Source organism: Lingula anatina, chromosome 7 (genome assembly GCF_051362555.1).
Source record: "Lingula anatina isolate TDL-2025a chromosome 7, LinAna3.0, whole genome shotgun sequence".
In the NCBI taxonomy this organism is placed as follows: domain Eukaryota; kingdom Metazoa; phylum Brachiopoda; class Lingulata; order Lingulida; family Lingulidae; genus Lingula; species Lingula anatina.
The window spans coordinates 3,597,074-3,622,966 of NC_141773.1; the positions used below are offsets into that span (position 1 = coordinate 3,597,074).

The window sequence follows — 25,893 nt, forward strand, 5'->3', positions numbered from 1 at the left end:
GCACCGTCTCATGATTAGTGTTTTGAAGTGTTTTTCGTTCATTTTTACTCACTGGTGTTCCGTTTTCTGTGAACAAAAGGGAAGCTATGATGCCTCAGAGAGCTCCCCTTTCACCTATATTCGATGCTTTATTACAAGGTTTGATATGAATTAGTTTACGAATGGTGAAACTAATTTTACAGGAATTTAACAGCTGGTGACATAAAAATATTCAATTTGTTAAAGAACTGAGCGATTACTACAAGATAATGGAATTGGATAGGGTTAGCAATGATATAAATACCAGTAACCAGAGATTAAAAATTATCAAAAAGATACACGAAAAATGCAGATGGCGCGCATGCTCCCTGTTTTAATGAAGCTTCCGTCTTTTGTAATTTCATAAACAGTCTTTTAGGTCTTTTAATTTTCACGGACTACTATTCTTTATTGTTGATTTGCTGGAGTATAACGAAGGACATGGTTTGACATAACTTGCCCTTTTTATATCTTTTAAAGTCGCTATAAACCTTATACGCTGCATACCTACTGTATAAGGTACAGTGTACATGTTATGCTCTTAAGACTCTAAAAATGTCATGTAAAGGTGTTATTTAAAAATGTTGTTTAAGTCCAAAAATAGCCTTTCTCTTACGCGTAAATTCTCCATGTCATGCGTCTTGAGACCATACAGTGCATTTCGACCAATTAATCTGTGTACAAGAAGGTGGATTTAGAAGGTGTCCGGAAAGTTACTTTATCTTAATCCCAAAAGTATTAGATATCACAACTGCGCGAGGTACGTGCAATCCCTAGGAGGCTAGGTATTTCTTTCTGGAAGTTTAGAATTATTTCCTCATTCCAATGTTATGGTAAACATTCGAGAGAATTCAAAGTCTTGCGACCTCGAAGTCTCTCGTAAAAGCGAGCAAAAACTGTCAGAATTTATAATTATTCCTGGTTATATTTCTGGTTTTCAGTTCAGTTCTGGCGAAATCGTATTATACACAACGTATTCACCATATTTTGCTTGTTGCTTTTGCATTGTTTTCTAAGACGATATTCCCAGGACTTGAACACTCATTATAAAGGTTATCCCCAGCTCACGTGTTTTCTGGAGAGTTTTCTACTTCTGTATGACGTCGCACAGTGTCAGCAGCCTCGTTTTTAGCTATACTGAAGATTTCCTCTGATGACCTACTGAAAACGGATTATTTGATTTTAAAAAGAATCAATTTCTTTACTTAAATACTTATTCAAAAACGTTGCCAATGACAAAATTGTTCTGTACCAAATACACCTTAGACACGCGGACTCCTAACTGCAAAAAGATAAATATTCTGGAGACTTTCCTACAGTTTTGAGGTTGTACGCTGAAAAAATTGAAGCCACGAAAAGACGCAAACAGCCGCAATGATTGGTACATGTCACGCGCGTCTGTGTGGAGATAGATTTTGTTGGAGGTTTGTAAGAGTTGAAAGCGACATGACTCTCAAGTTACGTCAACTTCGTTTATAAGGGTCTACTTATTCAGCTGCGAAAATCACACGTTATGCCTTTTTCATGTTTTATAACAGTGTCATTTGAGAGACGAACGCGACATGGGTCGTGTCAATCTCGCATCTGTGGAGTTCAGTAAGTGGCAAAAGAGACACAGCCATGTCATTTTCGGCTCTCAAAGCTCTGTAGTAAAAGACGAACTCGGCATAGGCCTTGTCGTTTTCGCATGTAAAGGGGCGTCTAAAAGACGCACGCGTAGGCTCCTATGGGCCATGGTAGGTGCGGACAAACCCTCGAATAATACAAAGTTAGTTGATGGGTGTTGTGAATTAGGGTCAGCACAACACCAACTGTATTTCATTAATTCTACATGTAGGCCTACTAGTAGTCTCCTTTTTGGACGTGTTTATTCTCCGTGGTGTGTGTGAGTGTGTTTGTTTCCGCATGTGTGTGTGTGCAGGCCCGTAGCCAGCAATTTCAAAAGGGGGGTTCTTTTTCTGAAAAAGTGGACCTTTTTCCTCAAAAACTCCATGTACCTAGATCAAATATTACCCAGAGTGGACCTTTCCCAGCAAAAGGTTCTTTCGAACCCCCCGAACCCCCCCTGGCTACGGGCCTGGTGTGTGTGTGTGTGTTTGTGTGTGTGTGTTTTGGGCGGGGAGAAGAGGTTATATAACTTTTTTGGACAATTAAATACTGTATAAACGATTATGTACAGTTTTTGTAGTTACATGCAGTTCACAGGTTTAATTAATGTTTAAAAGATATGAAAAATGTAAAGGCCTGAACAATGCACCCTCATTTAAATTGCTTCTCCCAATCGATAGACGATATTGTGTTTTTTCTCTAATTTTTTAAAATTGTCATTTGCCAAATTTTAGACAAGATTTCGTTTTTTTAAAAATGCTATGTTTAACATTTATCACGCAGAACAAATCTCCGTTTACTTACTTAAAGAAATGTAGACAATTAAATAAAATCAACGCAATATTTCTTAGAATATTTTTTGCACGATAGGCCTTATACCGCGGTATATATAGTTATCAATGAAAATATTATCCGCCCGTCTCCTTCCGTATCCATCCGCTCACAAAGATAACCATGGTTTATCGCTCGGTTGTACTGGCCGGAGTTGTAGCAGTCTTACTCTTTATCGCTCTAATTTGATTAATTAGGGGACTCATATCAAAAGAATATCGGGAGTGATCTCATCACATCCCCCGCCTGGGTGGAAGAGACTGCCAAACATGCCTCCGGCGGTGAGTTCGCGGTCACGTCACGCATGGAAATAACACGGAAGGTTAAAGTGCTTGGTGTATATTTAGTTAGACACTCCTAATACTTTGTTTTAAACAGATTTAGAGAGCGTAATGTTACTTTTGAGACCAGTTCGTGTGTGATACAGCATGGGGGTATTACTGAGAACATGAGGTGGTTTGAAATCTGGCTAGCGCTCTGCTGGGTGACGGTCAGCTTGGAGAAGAGGACGCTGGCGCTGGCGGAAGGGGGATGTTTTGAGGAGTACGCCGAGGTGTAAGTAGGACATCCACTACTATGGTTGTGCATGGCTCAGTGTTTTTAACAGAAGCACGGTGTTTTGATATTTTAGCAGGTCTCTCTCTCTCTCTCTCTCTCTCTCTCTCTCTCTCTCTCTCTCAAAGTGATCCATGAAATATGTTGTGTTTAAATGCCTCAAGGTGACTCGTTATATGTTAATTGTGTTTAAATTACTCAAGGTGACTCGTAATAAATCAAAAGATGAAAAGGAAGATCAAGGAAGTCATACCTGTAGTCGTTGCACATGCCACTGGCGTCCGCAATTGTACGCATTCTGCATACATTTCTTTCAAAAATGTCTCTTCAAGTTTCTCGCAAAAGTTAATTCGCAGTTTTGTCCATGATAGAAACTAGCACGCATCCAGACGCTGAGGACAAAAAAGCATAACCAGATTGATGTAGTTAGCATACCTGCTTATAATCGGTAACCAGGATGTCGATAGATATTTCTGCATTACCTTATGATAATAGGGACCCCTAAAATACATGTACTATACAAAATCACAGTCAGTGTGGACCTTCAACATTTTTGTGTCAGATTAATTACTAGCGTACCCTGCGGTCAGAGAGTATCGCTGCATCAACATCTTATTTCTGTCGCTGTCGTCTGTTATGAGTACAGTTTTCAAATTATGTGGCAGGCGACATATATGACTTTACCTACAAAAGGCACGTAACCAGGTCTGCCTTTATTATTACCAGGTCACATGTTATCTATTTCATGAGTTAAAAGATTCACATTTTAATCAATTCTACAGCAAAGTATTAATGTTTGAAATACGCTTCTTTTCTAAGGATGGGTTATTGTTTGTTTGCGTTTGTCGTCTCAGTAATTACAAAGCCCCATTTTCTCACACACCCCCTACACCGCCAGGCCCACAGATTGTTTTTTCACTGGATATTTAGGGATATGTCTGTGGCTAAATCTAAAACAATTTTCCCCTGTCGAGAATGTTGGTGTGGATTTAATATCATCACTTAGTAGGCCTCTAGTATAATAGACAGCGGTAGATCTATACATGTAGATTGCCCTTTCTCCCAGTTCTGAGTAGATTATAATAACAACAAGAATGTACGTGTTAGTCATATTAGGCATGCATTAGTGTTGAACTGATTTAAATACCTAATCAGGTTAAGAAATGATTAAAATGTGTACTCTAGATCACGTTATCTGTAATAGGCTGCATTCACAACCTTAGTTGATCCGCAGACTAACAGATCTAACAGACCCAGTGTTAGAGTGCATTCCCAGAAATTTAGATCGATCCATCCGGATCGACCTAACTCCCTGGGGGTTCACGCTAAATTGCAGTCAGCCGAGCGGGCACCATAGTTAATTACTCCCTTACAGCTTTTAGTAGGCGGGACAGACGCTTAAGCCGGCTAAGCTGACAGTAATCTATTGAGACTCTCCACAGGGATAGATCGATCTAAAATTTGTGGGAATGGGGTCTTAGATCGGGATTACTTAGACAATCGATATTATCATTTATTAATCGACTTGAGTCAGAGAGGTCATGACGAATTTGTTTAGGTCAATGTATAGATATTAATGACCTGTGTAATGATACACATAACATAACTGTATAAATTTCATTGCATTTGAGCATTATAAGGACTACACCAAAGACGTCTTTTTTTTGCATTTTATAGAGAAAAAGAGAACATTACTAAAAAGTTGTCACATGGGTATCATTCAACCGGTCATATAGCTAATCAACCAGACAACGTCCTCCATAGGCCGAAACCTATACTTTATGTTTGAAACTCCTCACAATATACATAAAGATACCATTGAATTTATTATTATTATTATTATTAATGTAAACAAAAATGACGAAAACTGTTTTAAATTAACATAATAGCATTGTATTGTTTACAGGTACCAGGAAACGTACTTGAGGGCCGAACCCGTGGTCACCCATGTCTCCGTCACTCAGTCCTGTGGTATATTTGGGTGGGGCAGATGCCGCGTGCAAAGGTAATTCACATTCCAGGTCCTCCACGGATTACGTAATTTGAATGTAACCTCGGGTAAATATACGGAATTAGCCGAGGTTAGCCGAGTGCAATATCACATACCGATTGTATAATGATTTTTTTAACACACAATAATCGGATGTTAATTAATATGAAAAAGAAAAATGCACGAAACTGCAAGTGCTGCACGGTCAAATTTGACTTAATGATGACATAGAACATAACCTGTGCAACTATGATCTACATTTAGACATTGTGATGTAAATCATTTTATTCAGGAAATGCGTCTGAATACGCTTAAGTACGTGTGTCTGTGGTTTTGTTACATGTCTGTACACTCGTCGAATAGTTTTAGCAATTTTTGTACCAGCAATTGCCTAGTACTTTGTCACTTGATTAGCAATGAATGGCTAACTTAAGAAAATAAAATAATAATATTTTCTGGAAATTATTCCAGTTTCTTTTCATCCCAAGGTACATGTATCTCCTATCCAAATCTGTCTTGAAAATCGCGATCTCTGTACTTTATTGGAAGTCCTTTTACATTTGTTTATTTTACGAATAGAAGTTGATTTCAACAGATTCCATCCCCACTATGAGAGCGAATCGGAATAGTGAAACAAGTTTATAGATCGGGGGTATGTCAATTGTATTTGATATGAAGTACCTCGGTGATGGAGGGGGCACGTTGACCTTTCTATAGGAAATTCAGTTTGTGCCATGTGAAGTTGTTTAAAAAAAGATAACTCGCGGGATACCCCTGTAATAGGAGGAAATACACGCGGCTACCCTGAATGGCTAAGATGCCAAACAATTAAGATCTACTGAGATTACATAAAATCTTTTAAGTAGAAAAATATCAAAGTATTGTTTCGGCCGGATGAAATATCTGGATAGTACAATGACCTTTTGGAAAAAGATTGCTTACTTTAGACAATTTAAGGAGATATTTGTCCAATTCTTGAATAGTGCCCATGATATAAAGACAATTAAATCTAAATTCCTCGTGTATTTTGTCTTTTATAGACGTATTACAAAGACTCGTCACGTGACCGCAACCCGCCTGGCAACGAGACTTCGGAAACGATGCTGCGAGAACTGGACAGGGGAGCTTTGCGGTACGTATTCCTAATAAATATTAATCAACATCACTTGTTTGCTATCAGCCATCGAGTTATGAAATGAATTTCTCTTTCGACAACTGTGGCCGTCTGCATATGTTGGTGAGCCACATTGTTGTAAGTTGTAGTGTTATGTGTCAATTGAAAACTGTCCATCGGAGCATTCAGTTGTAAAAGACAAGTTGCATGGTCTTTCCTATCATAGGTGCAAATAGACCATTGTGGATCTATTTAAAATTCCCCGAATAGAATCTGTGTAAAGAAATGACGTAATGTTTTTCTTGTGTAACGAATACAAGTATCTTTATAGTTTGAAAAATGAAAAAACTAAACAGTACTTAGTTCTCGTGATTATTATTAAATGGTAAGCCTACAGTTTTATGTCAAAATTCAGCTATATTTCTTTTCTTGAAAATCTTAAGTTTAAAAAGCCAGCTGAAGATATTTCAGATTGGAATAGAACGTTTCCTCATACGGAAGACATTCTAGTTATGAACTCGATTCATACTCTTCCAGATCAAAGTTTAATTACTTCCACAGTGTCAAGTTCCCCGTCCACTACTCCTACTTCTACAATGACCAGGCCACCCCCAATAATCGTGACAGTGTCAAAATCTCCTGGAACCTCCTCAGAACACAGCAGTACGAGCTTTAGGAAGCCAACAAAGGTTCTCATACCCACGCAGGACCTCTGGCCCAGTACAGGTACGGACTCCACGCCAGGATTATCTGGTCAGACTACGGCAAGAGGAACCCCAGGAACGAATTCTACTGTAAAGGCACCTGCAACTCCAACCTTAAGACCGACGCCAATACTGACGCCAATGCCAACAGCACTGCGACCTAGTCCTACAGGGCTACGGCCGACGACTTGGCCCGGGCCGACGCCATCTTCAACACCAATACCAAGACCTTCACTAATGCCGTCACGTACTGCAGAGCCAACGCCCACGCCACAAACTCCAAGAAGGCCTACCCCAACAAAAGGACCGGGGCCACAGCCAACGCCCATGCCAGAAACTCCAAAAAGGCCTACTCCATCAGTGTTTCCGGGGCTAGAGCCAACGCCTTGGATACCGCCACGAACTGCAGGGCCAACGCCCATGCCAGAAACTCCAAAAAGGCCTACTCCATCAGTGTTTCCGGGGCTAGAGCCAACGCCTTGGATACCGCCACGTACTGTAAGGCCAACGCCCATGCCAGCGACCACGCTATCGCCAACGCCATCGCCATCGCCACGTACTGCAGTACCAAGGCCAGGGACAGTTGTCACTCCTTCACCCAGTACTGTGACGCCGCAACCCAAACCACCCGACAAGACCCCCTCTTCGTGGACGGATGTCCCAACACGGTATGTGCCAGACCAAGGGTCTGGGGTAACCCATTTCAATGTCAGCGTGACCTCCTCGTGGTCACCGAGTTTGCAAACGTCACCAACTACGTCAGCTACGACACACGAGGAGAAATATACGACAACCACCCTTGATGCACGAGGCGAATGGACAACCGCAGGCGATAAGGGCCACTTGACATCACCTAGCGTGTGGTCAGCTGTGACTACCGCGGGCGAAACGGACGGTGTAACACCAACGCTAATTCACCTGTCTTCAGATGTTACTATCTCCTTTTTGTCTAGAAATATAAGCGAAGAGCTCCTCTTCCTCTGTGAGTTTGATTTTCATCGCCCTTTCGATAGCAAGACGTGTGAATTGAAGGTAAGTGTATGTAGTGTATGTATAGTGTATGTTTGAATGGACACTTAAACAGAAGTTTATGTGCCGCTTGAAATTGGACATATGAACGCTTAAAATTTGTGAGGTCTTTTAACCCCTTACATACAGTCAAATTAACCTAACTTTTGCTGTCTGTTTGCACATGCAGCAGCAGTGTTTACCGCAAAGCTGGTCCCACCTACCTCGATCACTAAGCCACTTATCTTATCCTAAAAGATAAATGACATGGAACGTAAACCAATGAAACCTGCTCATGCATGAACGGAATACCAAAGGTACTTCCTTATGGGGAATTCCCCTGGATTCTCCTCACATGTGACGTGTTTCTACTGGCTAGTACAGGTGCTGTCCTTAAAACTGTCACGTGTTTTGTTTGCGGTTTGATAAATAAGCCGAGGCGTGTGCCTTGCTTAATGCTTTTCGACATCGTCTGGAGCACGCGCAAAGGCTTTTTTAGTCAAAGTAACTTACTGTTGAATCGAAAAATGTCACGATCGGTTTGATGCGGTGACAATAATGCAACCGTTTAGCAGAATAACATCACGGAATTTTCAGTATATTTTTGTAATTTAAGCTACTGCCTTGCGTAGAAAGGAACCCGTCAAAGGACAGCGCGGTATCTAAGATAGAACAGGAACAAAACACACAACGAGATACCATTTTGCAGTTCCGCTCCGACTACAAATTGTTTTGAAAACTTAACTTACACTGGTAGAAATGCACATCTAAATTGACTTCTTTACCGGACAAGCACTGCTGTTGAGTTAACGAGAATAAAGCGCAGCTTTGTCAATGGAAATGCCTGGGTCGTTAAGGAAGGTGGCGTGTGTTGTGTGAACCACCTGACGCTATACGTGTATGCAGAAAATCCGTTATCATGCCCACTGCGACAGATAACACGAACATGTATCAGTGACTGTTATTGATTCCCCCCACAGAAAAAAACTGCAGTATAATGAAAGACTAACCAAACTTTTCTCTACCTTTTCTGACATACGCCATAACTCTGTAGGAATCTGGGAAAATTAAGTAGGCCTTAGCCCACACATAACGATGGTTTTCAAATTCCGCCCACCCTTCGGGCTCTACAATGTCATTAGGAATCAGCACGTTAAAAGTTAAACTGTCTTAAAAGACAGCTGACTGGCGGCAAAGTTCGACCTGGCTGTGGTAAAAATATTCATCAATTTTTATCAAAGAAAGGTATTTTGTATTTGTTTCTTTATATTCGTTCTCTATTTTAGTGGCTACGCCATGGACAGCGAATCAGCAAGATCAGCTCTCGCTTCCACGAGAATTTCTACAGCGGCAAAGGAAGGACCCGTTTTCTAAATGTCCTGAAAATCTCGCCACTGAATAGGACGGACGTGGGGGAGTACGTGTGTGTGGCAAGCACGCAGACGGCGTCCAGTAATGTGTCAGTTGAGATAAGAGGTGAGAAAGATTGTGACTGCCTTGGTGTGTGCGTGTTTGAAGGAATTTATTTGATATTAGGGTTTTAAATTGATGTGCATGCCTTTGTGTGTGTTTGGATGCAAATCTTTTACACCACTGGTTCTTGACGTTCATTTAGACCTACCTTTTTGTTTATTTTTTGACAAATTATTCATCGTCAAGCCAACCATGTGTACATCTGAATTCCACTGTAGAATTTATTAAGGTGTTATTAATACCTACATTTTGGTGATTATTATTATTATTATTATTATTATTATTATTATTTATTTATTATTATTAATTTTTTTGTTGTTGTTGCAGAGCTCTTGGTATCTGAGCCACTTGGTACTAACGAACCTTTTCATATTGACAACCGTGCCGCCATAGCGACCATCACTGGCCTGGCGTTGTTGTTTGTGGTGACAGTGGTGGTTTTGCCTTGGGTCGTGTACCAGAAACGGTTTATCATAAAACTGAGAGCGAAGAGGTATTTTGGAAAGTACGAAGATACAGGTAAATTGTGTTAATTGTTTGCTTTTCTTTTAATACATTATTTTTTTTTCTGTACCTGTATTTAAATATATTTTCCTTGAGATTTTTCCGTGGATGTTTATTAATCTCTCTCTCTCTCTCTCTCTCTCTCTCTAACGCTGCTGTTTTTCATGACATGACATTATTTTAATTTTGTATTTTGCAGATGATAAGCTTTATGATGTATTCGTATCTTACTGCCCAGACTCGGTAGACGAAATATTCGTAGTTCGAACACTGGTTCCTAAACTGGAACAGACATATAATATGCGAGTGTGTGTTGACTACAAGGAGTTTTTGCCTGGAGAAGGTGGGTTTTCTGAAAATTGGATGGTCCGAGATCCTTACTGGAAAATTTTCTTTGAATGTTAAGTCACCTTCATCCTGCTCTCCTTCTGTCATTCTCTCTCTCTCTCTCTCACACACACACACACACACGTGCGCGCGCACACACATACTCGCACGTACGCTCGCGCATCTGTGCACATGAACTGACATAACTCGCATATTTAGTGCACCAATATTTCATTTTGCAATAATAATGGAAGACGTTAATATTAACATAAATGACTAGTTTCCGTTTATCTTATAATGTTTTTCTTTCTTATTTTATTCATACTTTTAGTCCTAAGTGTCAGTGTTATAGAAGCCGTGGAATCAAGTCGAAGAACAATTCTCGTTCTCTCTCCGAGATTTATCGAGAACGGCTGGTGCAGATTTCACTTTCTTAGCGCGCAGTTGGAAATGCTTCAATCCAAGCACAGCATTATACCTTTGATATATGAGGACATAAGCAAAATAAGTTCCACAGACAAAGATCTCAGAAATATACTTAAGATCGCCAAACCAGTGCGGTGGCCATCTGAGAGAAGGCCTAGGACTGAAAACAACTTCTGGGACCACTTGCATTTATTATTGCCAAAGAAACGAAAACCAGCGTCTGGTTTTAGGGTAAACTTTTCTCGATGGGTGTTTGCAAGCAATAAAGTGGATTATGTCAGTACAGATCTGAGTTATGACAATAGCAGGCCAAAATCGAGGTCCGAACGTTCAAACGGGGTCATAAGCCCGGCAGATTTTACGGACTTAAAACTCCACATAGAAGACATTGTTTGACAATGTCGGCGTTGCAGCAGTGATTAACCTATTAGATACAGGTCTAATTGGTCGGTTAGTTCCAGATACTTGACTAGAGTCATCATCGGTTGGACTAATTTAAAGGGAATGTGCCTTCCAAATGATTGCACAGGACCAGACACACACGAGCACGTGCTTTGTCGCAAACGACATTTATACTGGGTTCCCATACCTACATCGATCTCACAGGATCGATCCATCTCCAAATGGTTTCTCATTAAATTGCTTTCCACTTAAGCGTCTTATATTTCTGGCACACCTACTGAAGCTGTTAAACGATAATTAATTATCCCCTCACAGCTTCAGTAGGCGTGACAGACATCTAAGCCGCTTAAGCGGAAAGCAATTTAGCGAGAACCCCCCTTGCAGATAGATCGATCCACAGTTAGTACGATAGGGTCAGCGAATGGACCCTTACAAAAAATCATTTCTATTTTTATTTTGGTTCAAATTATACATAATTATTGGAAATTTATATTTAATATTAGTGAAGAAAGAAATTACTTATATGATTAGTCTTATTTATTTATTGCTTCTCTTCCTAATTAGGGTTTACGTGTGATGGGTATAAGGTAAAAGTAGCGTGCTGGCGGTCCTTAATACTTGCTATGAAAAGATTTGTGAAATGTAAAAAGTTCCTGAAGACGCCTAGTAAATATAAGTGAGAATGTGTTTACGTCTGAGGGATCAGCTTGCCGGCATTGGTTTGCGGAGTCATTTAGTTTCCTTTAAGACTAGCGCCTGTTATATTTATTATTATTATTATTATAATTATTATTATTGTTGTTGTTGTTGTTGTTGTTGTTGCTTAGTCCACGGTAAATAATGGAAGTGTGTCTTCTGTTATAGCGATATTTACTTTAACTTGAAGGGCTAACGAACACTATGGCAAATTACTAAATAAATACAGTAAATATGAAGAAAACTCAAAAAGAAAATAAACTGATTCCCCGACTTCGTGGAAACCTATCACTGGAACATTGATCCGTTTGATTAGTGAAGTAAAACAAAGGGTATTTACCTCCTGGTAAACCTTGCCGCTCGTCAACCATCTTTGAAATCGCGCGTGATCTGGAAGCCGGCGCGAGAATTGAAATCGAATGGATGGCAGAATTTGAAAAACCACCGCTTAAAACGAGGGTAAAGGGCATTTTCATTGACCCATTGGTCCTCAAACGAATTATACCCCATCAACGAAGTGTTTACCTCTCTTAACCTTTGATAAGATATATATCTCATGTACGCAAACTTATATCATATTGTGTAAGGATTAAAGTCCTAAACTGATGTAAATATAAAGATACCTGCCACATTGTTTGGCCAGATTATATCAGGCTGATAGGAACAGTGTATAAGTCATGATCATCCGTGAGTGTTCTCTAGGTAAGTTATCTCAATGTCCATTTATTACACAATTTATAGATGCAGCTCCTCCTCCTGTCAGAAACTAGGCCGTAATTCTGCAACTGATTGCATTTTCTTGTGTGATTTGTACTGTTTGTTTCTCCATTTAATTTAAAAGATATTGATTTACGGTTTCTCACTCAATTGCATTTTCTTACGTGACATGCACAATTTGTTTCTCTATTTAATGTGTAAGATATTGGTTTTAGATTCCCTCACTCTTGAACTAAAAAGGCATTGAAATCCGTACTGTTTCTAAAAACAAAAGGGTGAATAAAAAGTTTATTTGAAGATACAAGGTTAAATGGGCAGTGCTAAAAAAAACGAGGGTCATGGTAACAGAGCGTCCGCCCTCCATTAAATTCGTACAGGTTAGGGTTATCGTGACGTAGGTGGGTCATATCTAGGATGAAGTTTACATGTACAAATCAATGGTATCCCGTATCACTAGGGGCTTTGGTACGTGACATGCTTCTAACGCGTAACTGCACCATTGTATTGTAGCGCTAGTACTGTTGGTTAGCGTCTGGGCGTTCCCCAAACCTCCTCGAACCATACCGCCCGCGAACCCCAGCGACCCTGGCCGTCTGCCGGATGGCATACAAAAACGAGTTCTCGTTCTAGGTAAGTTTTCAAAAGGAGTTTAAAAAGGAGTTAACTCAGAGCTATCTGCGAACCTATAGGCCTATCTCGATCGGTGCCTCTTATTAATGCATTTTGTACTGTATTTTTGATCCTGGAACTTACGTTTGTAACCTGATAAATTGTTCTCTCACTAGTTCCAGTATCAGATTTATATACATATTTGTCACTCTAATTCTACTGGATGACTGAATACATCCATTCATTAGTAGAGCATGTTCATACCATACATCTATTTAATTTTTGTTACTGCAATCATAGGATCTATCTATTTCGTTTCATATCGTGTATGTTTTCATTATTGTTGAATAACAACGTTTTAAACGTATCTTACCCATATTTTATGAAGCACGATTTAAACTAAAGTGACGCAACCGCACCGTACAGGCTTTCTTATGGAATGAACTATTTTTATACGCACTTTACCAAGGTGGGGGCTTAGCTGGCCTCTCAGCTGCACTAGAGCTCGCGGAACGTGGCTATGACGTCACAGTTAAGGAGAAGAGTGACGTGTTCGGCGGGAAATTGTTTACCAGAAGGGTCGACATTCCAGGGCTTGGAGCTTTTGACGTCGAGCATGGCTTTCATGGTAGGGGGCTGCAGGGACTGGGCATTATTCAGCCCTCGGGTCGGCGTCAAATTAAATGTTTTTTAAAGGGTCCATAAAATAATTGTTCTCTAAATTCTTCAAAATGAAAAAGAAAAGTTTTGGGAGGGGTTGGGGGAGATTATTTGTGAAAGAAAATCAGATCAGGTTGAGGTAAGACAGAACACAGATTTGCTAACAAATTGCTATTCAGACGAATCGTTCAGAAAACGACCTATACGGGCTTTCTAAGTTATCAAACGACTTATATTTTTCATTAAATATGCGTTATTCATTAATCCTTGGAAAAAATCTTTATAAGTGGACTAATCAATATGTTCCTCTCAAGACCCTATTCTACATAGTTTTGTTTTAAAATACATTTTTTCTCAGTTCACATTCTCATTTCACAATCTATTTATAATTTGCCATTCCGTAGCATGGTTCTTTAATTACCATCAATTCAAAGACATTCGCCAGCGTCTGAAAATCGACAACAATTTTCGGGTATGGAAGGCCGTCCACTACATCTTCTTGGACTACAAGCCGGAGACGATTTACAGCGAGGGACCTTATCCGCTCAACCTTTTAGGTAAGCTAGAGACCACAGTTTCTATATATAAAATAATGTTAATCAAAAATTTAGCTTTTTAACACACGTAACTATTGTATGAAAAAAAAAAGAAAGAGAGAGGGGCGTATCCGTTAGCTAGAAACTAGTGAACATTAGGATGGGGCGTATACGTTCAACCAACTTAAACCCAACGAATGGAGTGGGGGCATTTTCGTTTAAGCTACTGGTGTGGGTGAGCTTAAACCAAATGGAATTTGGGATGGGGCATATTCGTTCAACCCATGGGTAGGCTAGAGACTATCGGACTTATGGAGAGGGCATATCCGAAACTAGGGACACTGAAGTTCTAAAGACCAGGGCACACTATTTCCTTCACTTTTTCTACTAAAATACTCATTGTCACTCATTGACTGGGTCAAAGAAATTATGCGTAATATTCAGCCCTTGTGTTACAATCCCAACTTTAGATCTTGTGTTACACGGGACTCAGAGTATTAATGAGACCTTGGACATAAATTCGTTATTATGTCCAAGATGAGGCCCTGAAGTTTTGTTACATCAGCCTGACACCATTGTGTCCAACGGACACCAAATGACCTTTCAGGTAACCATCTTGCCCTGGATTGTATGCACCAGTGTCCTCATCTCTTATGACAAAGGAAGCAGTCGTCACTTTATCAGGTTCAGTAAATAGATCCACTTAAATTGGTCGGGGCGTAGTCTAGAGGTGTCGTCAAACAAGGCCGACTGCCTTTCATCTTGTTATCAAGGGCCTTTAATCAGATTGTCAAGGTCTCAAATGACTTGACGCCACGTGACTAAGGGCTCATTCCCAACGAAACTATCGTTCCACATAGATCGATCCGACATATCGGGGATTTTTGCTTATTATTATTATTATAGATGTGATGATTTTGCTGCTCCTCTCCTGTAGTAAGTGGTATACCATTATCCTCAATGCCCTACTATGCTGTACTTCAATCACATACTAAAGGTTTCAAGACACAATGCTTAATTATTGAATTATTTATATTTTGATATGATATAACAATATGAGCGAATTTGAATTAAATATAATATATGGCCAATGAAAAAATATATGGATACTAGTGGCAATACTAGCAACTAAATAATTAACTAATACGGTTGGGTGTTCGAAATAAGAAAGATTAAGCTTTGACCAATAGCAGCCTGTGTTTCATTTAATGCTGAAAATGATAAGGTTATTTCCATTCTTTTGATTAATCTTAAAGCACGTAGTGCCTTTATTTATTATATCATTCTAGGCATTATCAGTAGGAGCCCCAATATCAAACTGACGGACGCTATTCTCTCCAGTCTAATGTTGCCAGATCTGGATTTTTTCGACTACGACACAGTGTATCAAAAGTAAGTACTGAAAGTTAAGTCTGCATCCGGGTCTTTGTAAGAAAATTGATTCATTAATCTTTTATAGACAACGGCTTTGTTTAAAACATTAGGGCACTGTCTGTTTTTATTATCAATTTATAATTTATCACATTGGCATTTATTGTACCTGTAGACTGGAAGGTTTTTGACAAAGTTATTGGATTAGCGATTTTAGCACCATTACACTGTCTCGTCTTGTACATATGCTGTTGCATAAAGTAACTTTTGCCTCAAAATGTGATGATGATTTTGTCTTTTGACCAAAGTGACACAAAAAGGATATTTTCCAAGAATAATATACGCAAACAAATAAGATACCCACATGACGAAAAATGATCTGTGGAATAATAACAATAATATCATTGTTTTTAAGGTATGATAACATAACATTTGACCAGTGGGCCACCATGCGTGGCGTGCAACGAGATCTGAACGATATTCTCCTTCGTCCCGCCCTCTCTGTGACCTTGAACGAACCCAGGGCCATCAGTGCAGCTGAGATGCTCATGTAATTATACTTATATGATTTATGATTATAACTTAAAGAATGCTTAATAAAACGGAAAACTAACTTTAAAATAACAATATTGGGTTTGAAGTTTTGGTGTATAGAGGGTTTGATTAAAAATAAATAATGCCCCGACTGAACTTCAAAAGTGATGTATACATGTATGCTTTATACCGGAACACGTATCTCAAATTATTCGCTATGGTTTATAGTTTATTGTTGACATTTAATACCTCTGGCACCTCTGGTGTTTAATAAAAGTAATGTTCAAAAAGGCATATATTTTTGATACTAGGAATATTTTACCTGTTTCCCCGTTTCAATTAAGACCAATCTAGTAAGTGGAGAGGGGGCGCAATATTTCCTATTAAATTAATACAGGTAAAATTTAGTGTAATTTGTGCTCCATAGATGAATAAATTATCAGATTTGAAGCATATTTTAACATAGGTACATGCAGCTCTATTTCCTGACCAATGCGGAGGCTGACCACCGCGAGGTGACCATATACAGCTTTGGGAAAGCCATCCTGCAGCCCTGGCTTGATCGGCTGTCCGAGCTCCATGTGAAGTAATTAATTTTTTTATAAAAAATGTTTGTAAGAACAGGCCCGTAGCCAAGGGGGTTCGAAAGAACCACCCCTTTTGCTGGGAAAAGGTCCACTCTGGGTAAAATATAATCGAGGTACATGAAGTTTTTTTATGGAAAAAGGTCCACTTTTTCAGAAAAAAAAAAAACCTTTTGAAATTGCTGGCTACGGGCCTGTAAGAATCTGAACAGCGCATGGGTAAGGTACTATTTTACATTATAGTGTGAGCAGGGGACTATCAATAATAATAATAATAAGATTCTTATATGGCGCCTTACATTCTATCTCAAGGCGCCTTACAATAATGGCTAATATACTAAAATCATTAAAATGACTACAATATTTTAATCATAAACTCTCATTGGAAACCATTTAAAATTTACACTACTAAAAATCAATCTTATTAAAAAACATATATATATTTAAATAAAATCTAAGAGACATAGACAGAATTAAAAATGTCAATTAGTTTAAATAAATCTTGCGTGAAATTTCGAATAAAATGTTTTACACCATTGATAATCCAGACACAAAAATCATTAATTTATATTTAACGCGCAATGAATAGGAATACAGTTCTTTGCAATATTATGTTAACATGAAAGACCGTCAGTCTACAGCTGTACACGTGTTCCTATTCTAACAGGTTGCATTCCAACTATTCAGTTGAGCGTCTAACCATAAGTGACCAAGGACAGGTGACCGGTGATAGCAAGGACGCTGTCGTGTATGATCACGTGGTTTCAGCGATGGACATCGTGGGCACGCAAAGCGTTCTGAATGCGACTTTGTCTTATTACGGCAATAAACCCATAATAACGGATAGTCTGTCTAAACTATGGAGTAAAGTGTCTCGCATGAAGTTAGCCCCACCTTATAAGGTAGGCACAGTTAACGTTCTCTACAATTATGCAATTACAGACTTCTTTTGAAAAGGTAACATTTTGGCGATTACTTCATTCAAATACATATCTTCTAAAAAGCTCGTCTGATATCATCGTTTTCTGATGAAGCATTGTCAGTTGTACACGTTAAGCGGACACTCAAACGCCTGATGATTCAAATACAAAGTGAATACTGCTTTTAAAATTTATATTCACACATAAAGGATACTTATTTCAGACCTAATTTATCAGAAAGAAAAAAGAGAGCAAACCTGATTATATTTTTGCACCCCTTTCCGCCAGGTTCTCCGTGTTTGGTTCGACAAGCAGCTCAACGCGTCCACACCAGATATTCTCGAGACTCCCCAACACACCCCAGTCAACCTCGTGGCGCAGTACCACCGCCTGGAACAAGAGGCCAGCGCCTGGGCCAACAAGACCGGTGGTTCTGTACTGGAATTCCACCTTTACAAATGGGCGCACGGCGACGTTACAGACGATCAAGTGTGGACAATAATTTCTCCCACGGTGAAGCTGATTTATCCAGAGATTTTCGAAAGGATGTTCAATATTTTAGGCTACCATGTCAACTCGTTTGAGAACTTTTCATCTTTTGAACTCAACTTGCAGATGTTCCGGCCTAATTCGTCCTTCCCAATGGAATGTGGTCTGCCAAATTTGCATCTTGCCGGTGATTGGTTAAAAACGGCGTATCCTTCCGCGTTGATGGAGAGGGCGGTGTCAACAGGCCGAGAGGCAGCCAACCAGATTTTACTATCTGATCGCGTGAAACAAGTAGAGCTCATCGTGACATCTTCTAAGGGTCCAGGAATACTGTAAAATCACCATCAACATTTAACATCTATATTCAGTTTGATTACAAATTAATTTGCTGCAAATGCACTATTGCATTTATATAATTCAGACAATTAGTTTAACACAGAAAAACTGGCTAGTTTCATTGAGCTCCATATTTGGCCACTTCTATGATCAGCGTACGACCAAACTGACATTTCCATGAAATTAATTAATTAATCTTGGTCGAATTGTTTGGCATATTACCGTAAATTTTATTTCAATTCAAATTCTAATTTGAAATCTGGACGCAGATATGTAATTAATTTAAAAAAATATTTTCACTTGTACAACTTGCAACTGATTTTAATGGGTCGAACTGGCTAACGGGTGGAAGGTAAGAGAATGCACCCTGGTAGCATTTTATGATAATCTGAATGTACAATCAACTGCTTTCAGTTTAAAGACATACATGTACAGCGTAGATAGTTATATTACTTTAAAATATATATTTGACATGCAGGGAGTGATACTTAGAACCCTGGAGTGGTAAAAAAAGACGATATTTACTTCAACATTATCTAAACACTATTAACATGTTCTTTCTGGATTAAAACGTTTGCAGTCCTTCACATTGAGGCATTACTCGGATTTATTATTAAAATAACACAATCTGATTTTTTTGTAAGTGCATGGAATGAACTTGTTACTTGAGTGGCAATCCAGGTTCATCGCCAATACACTGACATACATGTAAATAATTTAATTATTAAAATTTGCTTAAGTCTGGATACACCGCCTGTTGTCTAAAATTGAAGATTCCAATTCATATTTTCAATACCTTGATGTACCATACTCTCAAAATGACCAAGGGAAAAAAGAGCACATGGGTCATATATCACATCAAAATTTCTAGATTGATCACTATTATTTACATTTCAACTTTTTGTCACATTCTTCTATCTGACCTTTTTCTTGCTTGTAAATATCACAAGGACACTGCTTGTTGCTCTTTCTGCCAATCTTTTAACCTGTCCAAGTGCCTTTTGATCTTGACAGTTCAGAAACACAAATTTTGATTAGTAATTGCCTCAATCTTTTAATTACCATCAATTTAGAAATAATATTTCCATCATTTGCTAATTTCAATATTCTGTAAGTATTTCCCATTTCCTCTATTTGATATCAACTTTTTCATGTTCTTCACACTTGACGGTTCAAATGTTGTGCAACTTATGCAATTAAGTGCACATTGCTTGTTGCTACTCCTGTACAAGTCCTAGCAAGTCCTTTAATCTGTCCAAGTGCAAGCTGATCCTCAGTCCTTGTACACTGAAAGTAGTAAGCAATATTCTAAAATGTGCAGTCACTATTGATTGAGTAACAATTTTTCTTTCTCTTTGAAACTAAGAGAAAAACTTGAAAAGGCATTTTGCCTATGTACAGCATACAATATTACACAATTTATACACCAAATTGCTGTTTTATTTTTCAGTCTGTGTATTTAATATGTTATCAGAAATTTATATTGTACTGTATGAAAAATAAGAAACAAGAAGAGAAAGTTTTAAAAAATCTAACTTCTATCAACTAGAAGAATCTAGGAATTTCTAAAAAGTATCCAACTTTTATAATCCAGAAAAATCCAAGGATTTCTGGGAAGAATCTAACTTCTATGAGCCTCTCTTTACAGAACTTACACAAGATAAGAAAAGGAAAATTGGTAATTAAACTAATAAAATCAAGAGAAACGTTGGCAACTGACTGAATTGAAAATGGCAATGACAAAAGAAAAATAAATATAAGACAACTAAGTAGGACACTTACTCCATGATTCCATGACAATTCTTGCAAGGGACTCTACTTGCCTTCAAGGTGTAAGGTGACACACCACCTACAAGAGCCACCCATCACCACTCCAATCTGTTCCAATTCATCTAAAATCTCTGGTTTCAACCTCCATCTCTCTTCTCCTGGGGGTTTCTTGACTGACCCCTCTTTTTGTTAGCAACAGGGACTGTATTGCACAGTTCACCTTGTGGAGTTTGCTTGAACATTTCTGCAAGTATACCACTACATGTCACAGGCACAGTCCCAATCCAGGCACATCCTAAATGCACCAATCCCAATTTGGCATAATACACTTACTGTTAAAAGCAGCACAACCCTATATTTTAACTAATTTACAGGTAAGAAAATGGTTACCAGTGATTTGGAGTTTAATTTTTAGTAAGACCTGATTGCCATATAATTTGATCAAAGAAAGCAAATGAAATGGAATATTCCATTTAAACTATTAGTAAATTCAATGCTGCTTTGTATATATGCCATTGCAAAGGACACCAACGCAAACTGGCCTCTGACCTAGTGTAAATGAGTCTCTAACCTGTAAAATAGTAACATGCACCTTACTTATAAACTTCTGCTTTTAAAAATGCATTATGCTCAATAATACATGTATATGAATCTGCCTGAATTAGGATTGAGCCTGCGATATGTATTCACTCGTGGAAGGGAACCTTGTTACATAATATGATAAACTTTGAATATTAAAATGTTTTTTTTTCTCTTGTATTTATATACATTTGAAATGCCACTGAAAACATGAACATTTTTATGCCATTTTTTCATATAGTATTTTAAAACAATTTTTAATTAATATTACACAACAGCTGCAGCCATGTCATCAACAGAAATGAGGATACATATGAAATACCCCAAAATTTATTTAAACTTTCAACAGAAGACAGCATTAGTTTCATACAAATAAACAACTGGCAGCAGTCAGAAATTCTTGAGAAACGGATATATATCTGTTATCTGGATGGGCCTTAATGTAGACATGGAAAGAAATTAAATTATTCACATAAAGTAACTGTAGAGCATTAAGAAGAATGTTGGACAACTACACATGAGATCTATTCAGGCCTACAACAAGAGTCCCCCTCCTATAGTTCAAACTAAGGGAATCTACAATCTACTGCCTCGACTCAAAGGACCATGAAGTTCACTAATATCTCATAAAGAGAATGGACAATACATTCACATTACCACCAAAACCTTGAAAGGCCAGTTTTTATTCTAGAAAGAATACTTCCTAGCATCAGTGGTACAAAACACATCATTGAAACACTTCAATGCCTTGAATGGACTCAACCATGTACTGGGGTTCATTATGACACATACAGTAGTCTCATTTAATATTACATTAAAGTTGTGAAGATGCTAAGATAATGGGTAAGTCAGGACCACTGCCCATTGTTATCAGCAACCCTAAAGAAATCATGGCACTTACTGTCATAATATCTTTCTTGTCAAAAGATCAGGACATGTGTAAGCCTTCCAAAACAATAAAGGAAGAAAGAATGGAATGCAGAATAGCAAGGTCTTTGACATTGAAAAGGACGCAATTTCCCTCATGTATAACATACTTTATAAGATACCTCATGATCCACACCTATACTTTGCTTAATTCAACAAAGAAAACCCTTTATGTGTACATATAGAAAAATTGCATTGCCATCAATGAGAAAAGAGAACGAACAATACATTCATACGGCAAAAACCTGGAAAGACCATTTTTTTTAGAAGGAATGTCTGTATCTTCTTGCATCAGTGGTAGCCAACACCACATTAAATTACTAAAATGTCTTCAGTAGCCCAGGTGGGTGCTCTTGCATTTGACAAGATGAAAATTAAAGATGGACTTGTCTGATCTTCAAAAACTAATGACCTGGTAGGGTTTGTAGACTTGAACACAGCAGAGGTAAAAGATCCCTCCAATCCAGCCCCCTCATCTTCATCAGTGCAGTAACTTGCCTTGCATATCACCCAGAAGCATCACCAAAAATGCGAAATGTCACAGTGAAAATGCATTAATGTGTCACACACCATTTCAAAAGTCTTCCACTTTACAGAGCCCCTTGGCAAATGAAAAAATTATTCAACATAACATCACAAATCATTTGGTTTATGTAAACTCATCACACATCATCTTATATAATTGACCATACATAAATAAAATTGCCTTCCTTACTTTTCATCAACTGAAATTTAATAATATATATTATGTATATTTAAGAAAATGGCACAACTGTTCCCTTGATAGGAGAAATGATTTCAGGCCCATACATAATGAAATTGGTGCTCTAAGAGTTACTGATGCTCCGTTTGTGCTACTACATGCACTGTTGATGTCTTTACAGATATTTTGAAGTCACTTCACATGGTAACTGCAGGCTGGGGAAATTGCGGTTTAACTGTGAAGCAAGTACCCTTATAATACATTCAGTTTTGTAACAGATGAGAAGTAAACTGAGAAGTGAATTGAATGAACAACTGATTTGTATTGGTTATACCCATTACACTAGAGCAATGTAATATGTTTTATCATGGATGTTAAAAAATCTGAAGTAATTTCATACATTACCTTTTTGAGGGAAAATGTCTTCTTAGAATTATTGAAGAATGAAGTGTAAGGATATACACTAGTGATCTGGAAGAACTGATCATTGCAGGATTAAAAGAAAAATCTGACTTTTTGAAAAAAACATCGTCTACATGAGATCAATGAACACTGGAAGTGAAATTTTTTAACGTTTTTAATAAAACTTGGCAATTGTACATATAAATACGAATAAGAAAATAGAAAAAACACATGGTATCCATGTTTCACAGTTTCATCCCATTCATTGTGCAAAGCATGGTTAAATAAGAATAAGAGAAATTTTATAGAACACCAGTCAATCATTGGCAGCTTGGCAACTGGCATGAGGGTTAATACCGGGGAGGTTTCTCATGTCACTCATTGGGGACCAAGAAAAACACTATTATAATGGCAAGAGGCAGGGCATGTGCCTCTGGGGGGGGGGGGGACAATTTATCCACAGCCAGCTCATCTTTCACAACAAAAAAAATATATATTTCAAATAACTCCACATAGACTACACTGTTGTGGTTGTGGATTGTGCAGTGGACAGTGCGCCACCTATGAGAAAGAAAAAGAGCAGCGGAAAATTTAAGAAGAGATTCACTCAGATTCACTCCACTGAGAGACCGCCACAGAGGCAACTCATCCTGTGCAGCTATTCTTCAATCAGCCAACATTCCTAAGCTCATCCTACTGCATCAAGCCACTTGGTGTATATAGTAGAGACAGGCTAGGAGCTATTTGGAGATCTCATAGGAGTCCTAAAGGTGGAAAATTTATGGTAAGTTGTTCACACCCCCGATCAGGGTGTGGCAACCGCCTTTGTGCATCACTGCTAGTTAGACTGTAGTTGTCACAAGAATAAGTGAATTTAGCCACTCGGGTTCACTTTAACACTGAAAGTCAACAGTGTTTTAGTATTGGAATATTACGCCATGTCTCACTGGCAATGCCAGCCATAAACAAAGAAATAGATGCCCTTGTTAAGAAAGTGTGAAGTCAAAATGCTGAACATTGTGATCAGAGTTTTTTCCTTCCTTCACCTGGTCTGCTCTTCATGCGCCAAGATAGGCCACCACAGGTGAGTGAGTTAGGCCAGGTGGGGACAGCACGCCCCCTGCAGGAGATTGTCTACATTGTGACATCATAACTGTCACACATCCATTGTCTCAGATCCTCCACTCCAAATCGGACGTGTCAAGATCGACGATCCCAAATATTCTGTCAAAAGCCTAACAATAGCCAGTGATCACTCACCAATAGAGTCTTTTCCACGAAATCGTGAGCATGCGCAGTTCGCGCCATTTTGTGCGGGACTGTTTCTCAGGGGGAAAGAGTAGAAGGGGCCTTCGGTACTTTTGTAGTATACCCCCCCCACCCTGTAACTTTCTGTAACTTTCACTTTTCAAACAGTTTTTTACATTTTATTGTTTATCTATGTCAAAGCTGTTGAAATAAAATGCTTTTGTAATTACCTGTGGACTTTTTATTAGTGTTAATCACGTTTAATCCAGCCCATTGAAATACAAAGTTAGAATCTTCAATTTACACTCGCAGTCAATAACTTGCCGCATTTTCGTTGGCTAACCCTAAGATAATTTTATGTGAACAAGTAGCTCATAATAATTTCACAGAGGAAATCCAAGTATACAATGTATCAATCCTATGTTCACATAAAATAAGGTACATGTAGAGTTAGCCAACGAAAACGCAGCAAGCTGCGGTTACATTGTAAATTTTCACATTGTTTTTCAATGGGGTGGATTAAACGTGATTAAAACTAATAAAAAAGACCACAGGTAATTACAAAAACATTTTATTTCAACAGCTTTGACATAGGTGCAAAAGACACTGTAAAAAAATGTTTGAAAAATGAAAGTTTCAGGAAGTTACAGGGTGGGGGGGGGGGGTATACTACAAAAGTACCGAATGTCCTATCTTTGCTGTCGATGAGGTACGTTTTTAGTTCTTTCATTGAAAAGTCATCAGGTACTTCTGCTAAATTTCTATTCCAACTGCTCCCATGAATGTTTTCGAAAAAAATCAGGTATTAACATGTTACGAAACTTTGAAAATTCAGATTGAAATGAGCACTCCTCGATATGGCGTCCGTCGTGTACACTCCACACTTTCCCCCTGAAACTTCAAATCCCGCAAAATCTCGCGTTCCCACGGATAATTTAGCGGAAGTCACGTGACCGTGGAAAAGACTCTATTCATTAAGTAGGTACAGTGAATAATTTAATACTGAAAATCGTGACTTATGCAATTTAGAAAAATGAAATGCACAATATATGTACTTAATTTCTATTTGCAGACGGTCAGAAGAATGTCCAAACACTTTTTTTTCGTTTCCAATGGTTTTAAAACCCTAATCCAGCAAAACGTTAGTAATTTATGCAAGCAAGTATCTCATATCTTGGGGCACTTACAATGAGACCACTAACGACTAAAACTTAACAAGACCGGGCGAAAACCTACTTCTATTCAAGTTTCCCTTCCTTCTGGCCCTGCACGTGGAAGACCCGCATGGTTCACTGTGGCGCGTGACGTTCTTACGTTTCGAGTCTTACGTTACATAAGAGCTCAGTAAGTAGACTGTGCTAGGTGAGATCACCCTCACCAACGCAATATGCCTCAATAAACTACGTAGAAAATTTACTAGTTTGTAGTCACAGCTACAAAGCAGACGCACCATCAGTGAAGCAACCAAAAACGCATGACTGATTTTAAGTAAAAAAAAAATAAAATAAAGTTAAAGCGTTATTCGGATATCCCAATTTTACAAATAATTTTCTGAGGTTTTTATTTTCATTAACAAATCACAATGACATCCCCATTTCAGTACATGTTTCAATGTGCAAACAATTTGTAATTTTTTAAAAAATAATTAAAATAATTCTTTTATGACTGTTTGTTTTATTTATTTATTAATATATTTATTGATTTATTTTGAGTAATCTGTATTTGATTTTGTTTATAATTATATTTAAGTGCGATATTGGTCCAAAAGCTGCTGAGAGCATTTGTTTAAAGCCACGTCTATGAAACAATGAAATTCAAAATATTTTCTTATGTTATGTCGCACTCTGTATAT

At 38.3% G+C, this 25,893-nt stretch overlaps 2 protein-coding genes and 1 long non-coding RNA gene across 3 annotated transcripts; 2 read left to right on the forward strand and 1 right to left on the reverse strand.

Moving 5' to 3' along the window:
* Positions 1-5: 5 nt before the first annotated feature.
* On the reverse strand, positions 6-25,398 carry LOC147760629 (uncharacterized). The gene is made up of 5 exons (XR_015335366.1): positions 25,278-25,398; positions 20,195-20,426; positions 17,845-19,699; positions 3,266-3,404; positions 6-1,179 (listed from the first exon to the last, which is right to left on the reverse strand). It is a non-coding gene; the product is annotated as an uncharacterized LOC147760629 (long non-coding RNA).
* On the forward strand, positions 2,718-11,762 carry LOC106179956 (uncharacterized). Its single transcript, XM_013563783.3, has 8 exons — positions 2,718-3,012; positions 4,919-5,017; positions 6,043-6,134; positions 6,654-7,852; positions 9,115-9,304; positions 9,629-9,820; positions 10,005-10,148; positions 10,464-11,762. Exons 1-8 carry the CDS (start codon positions 2,906-2,908, stop codon positions 10,952-10,954), a joined length of 2,514 nt encoding a protein of 837 aa, XP_013419237.2. The 5' UTR covers positions 2,718-2,905; the 3' UTR covers positions 10,955-11,762.
* Positions 11,939-19,158, forward strand: LOC106165797 (uncharacterized). Its single transcript, XM_013544158.3, has 9 exons — positions 11,939-12,358; positions 12,884-13,003; positions 13,452-13,610; positions 14,047-14,199; positions 15,468-15,570; positions 15,965-16,099; positions 16,550-16,669; positions 17,335-17,569; positions 17,876-19,158. Exons 1-9 carry the CDS (start codon positions 12,334-12,336, stop codon positions 18,410-18,412), a joined length of 1,587 nt encoding a protein of 528 aa, XP_013399612.3. The 5' UTR covers positions 11,939-12,333; the 3' UTR covers positions 18,413-19,158.
* Positions 25,399-25,893: the final 495 nt, after the last annotated feature.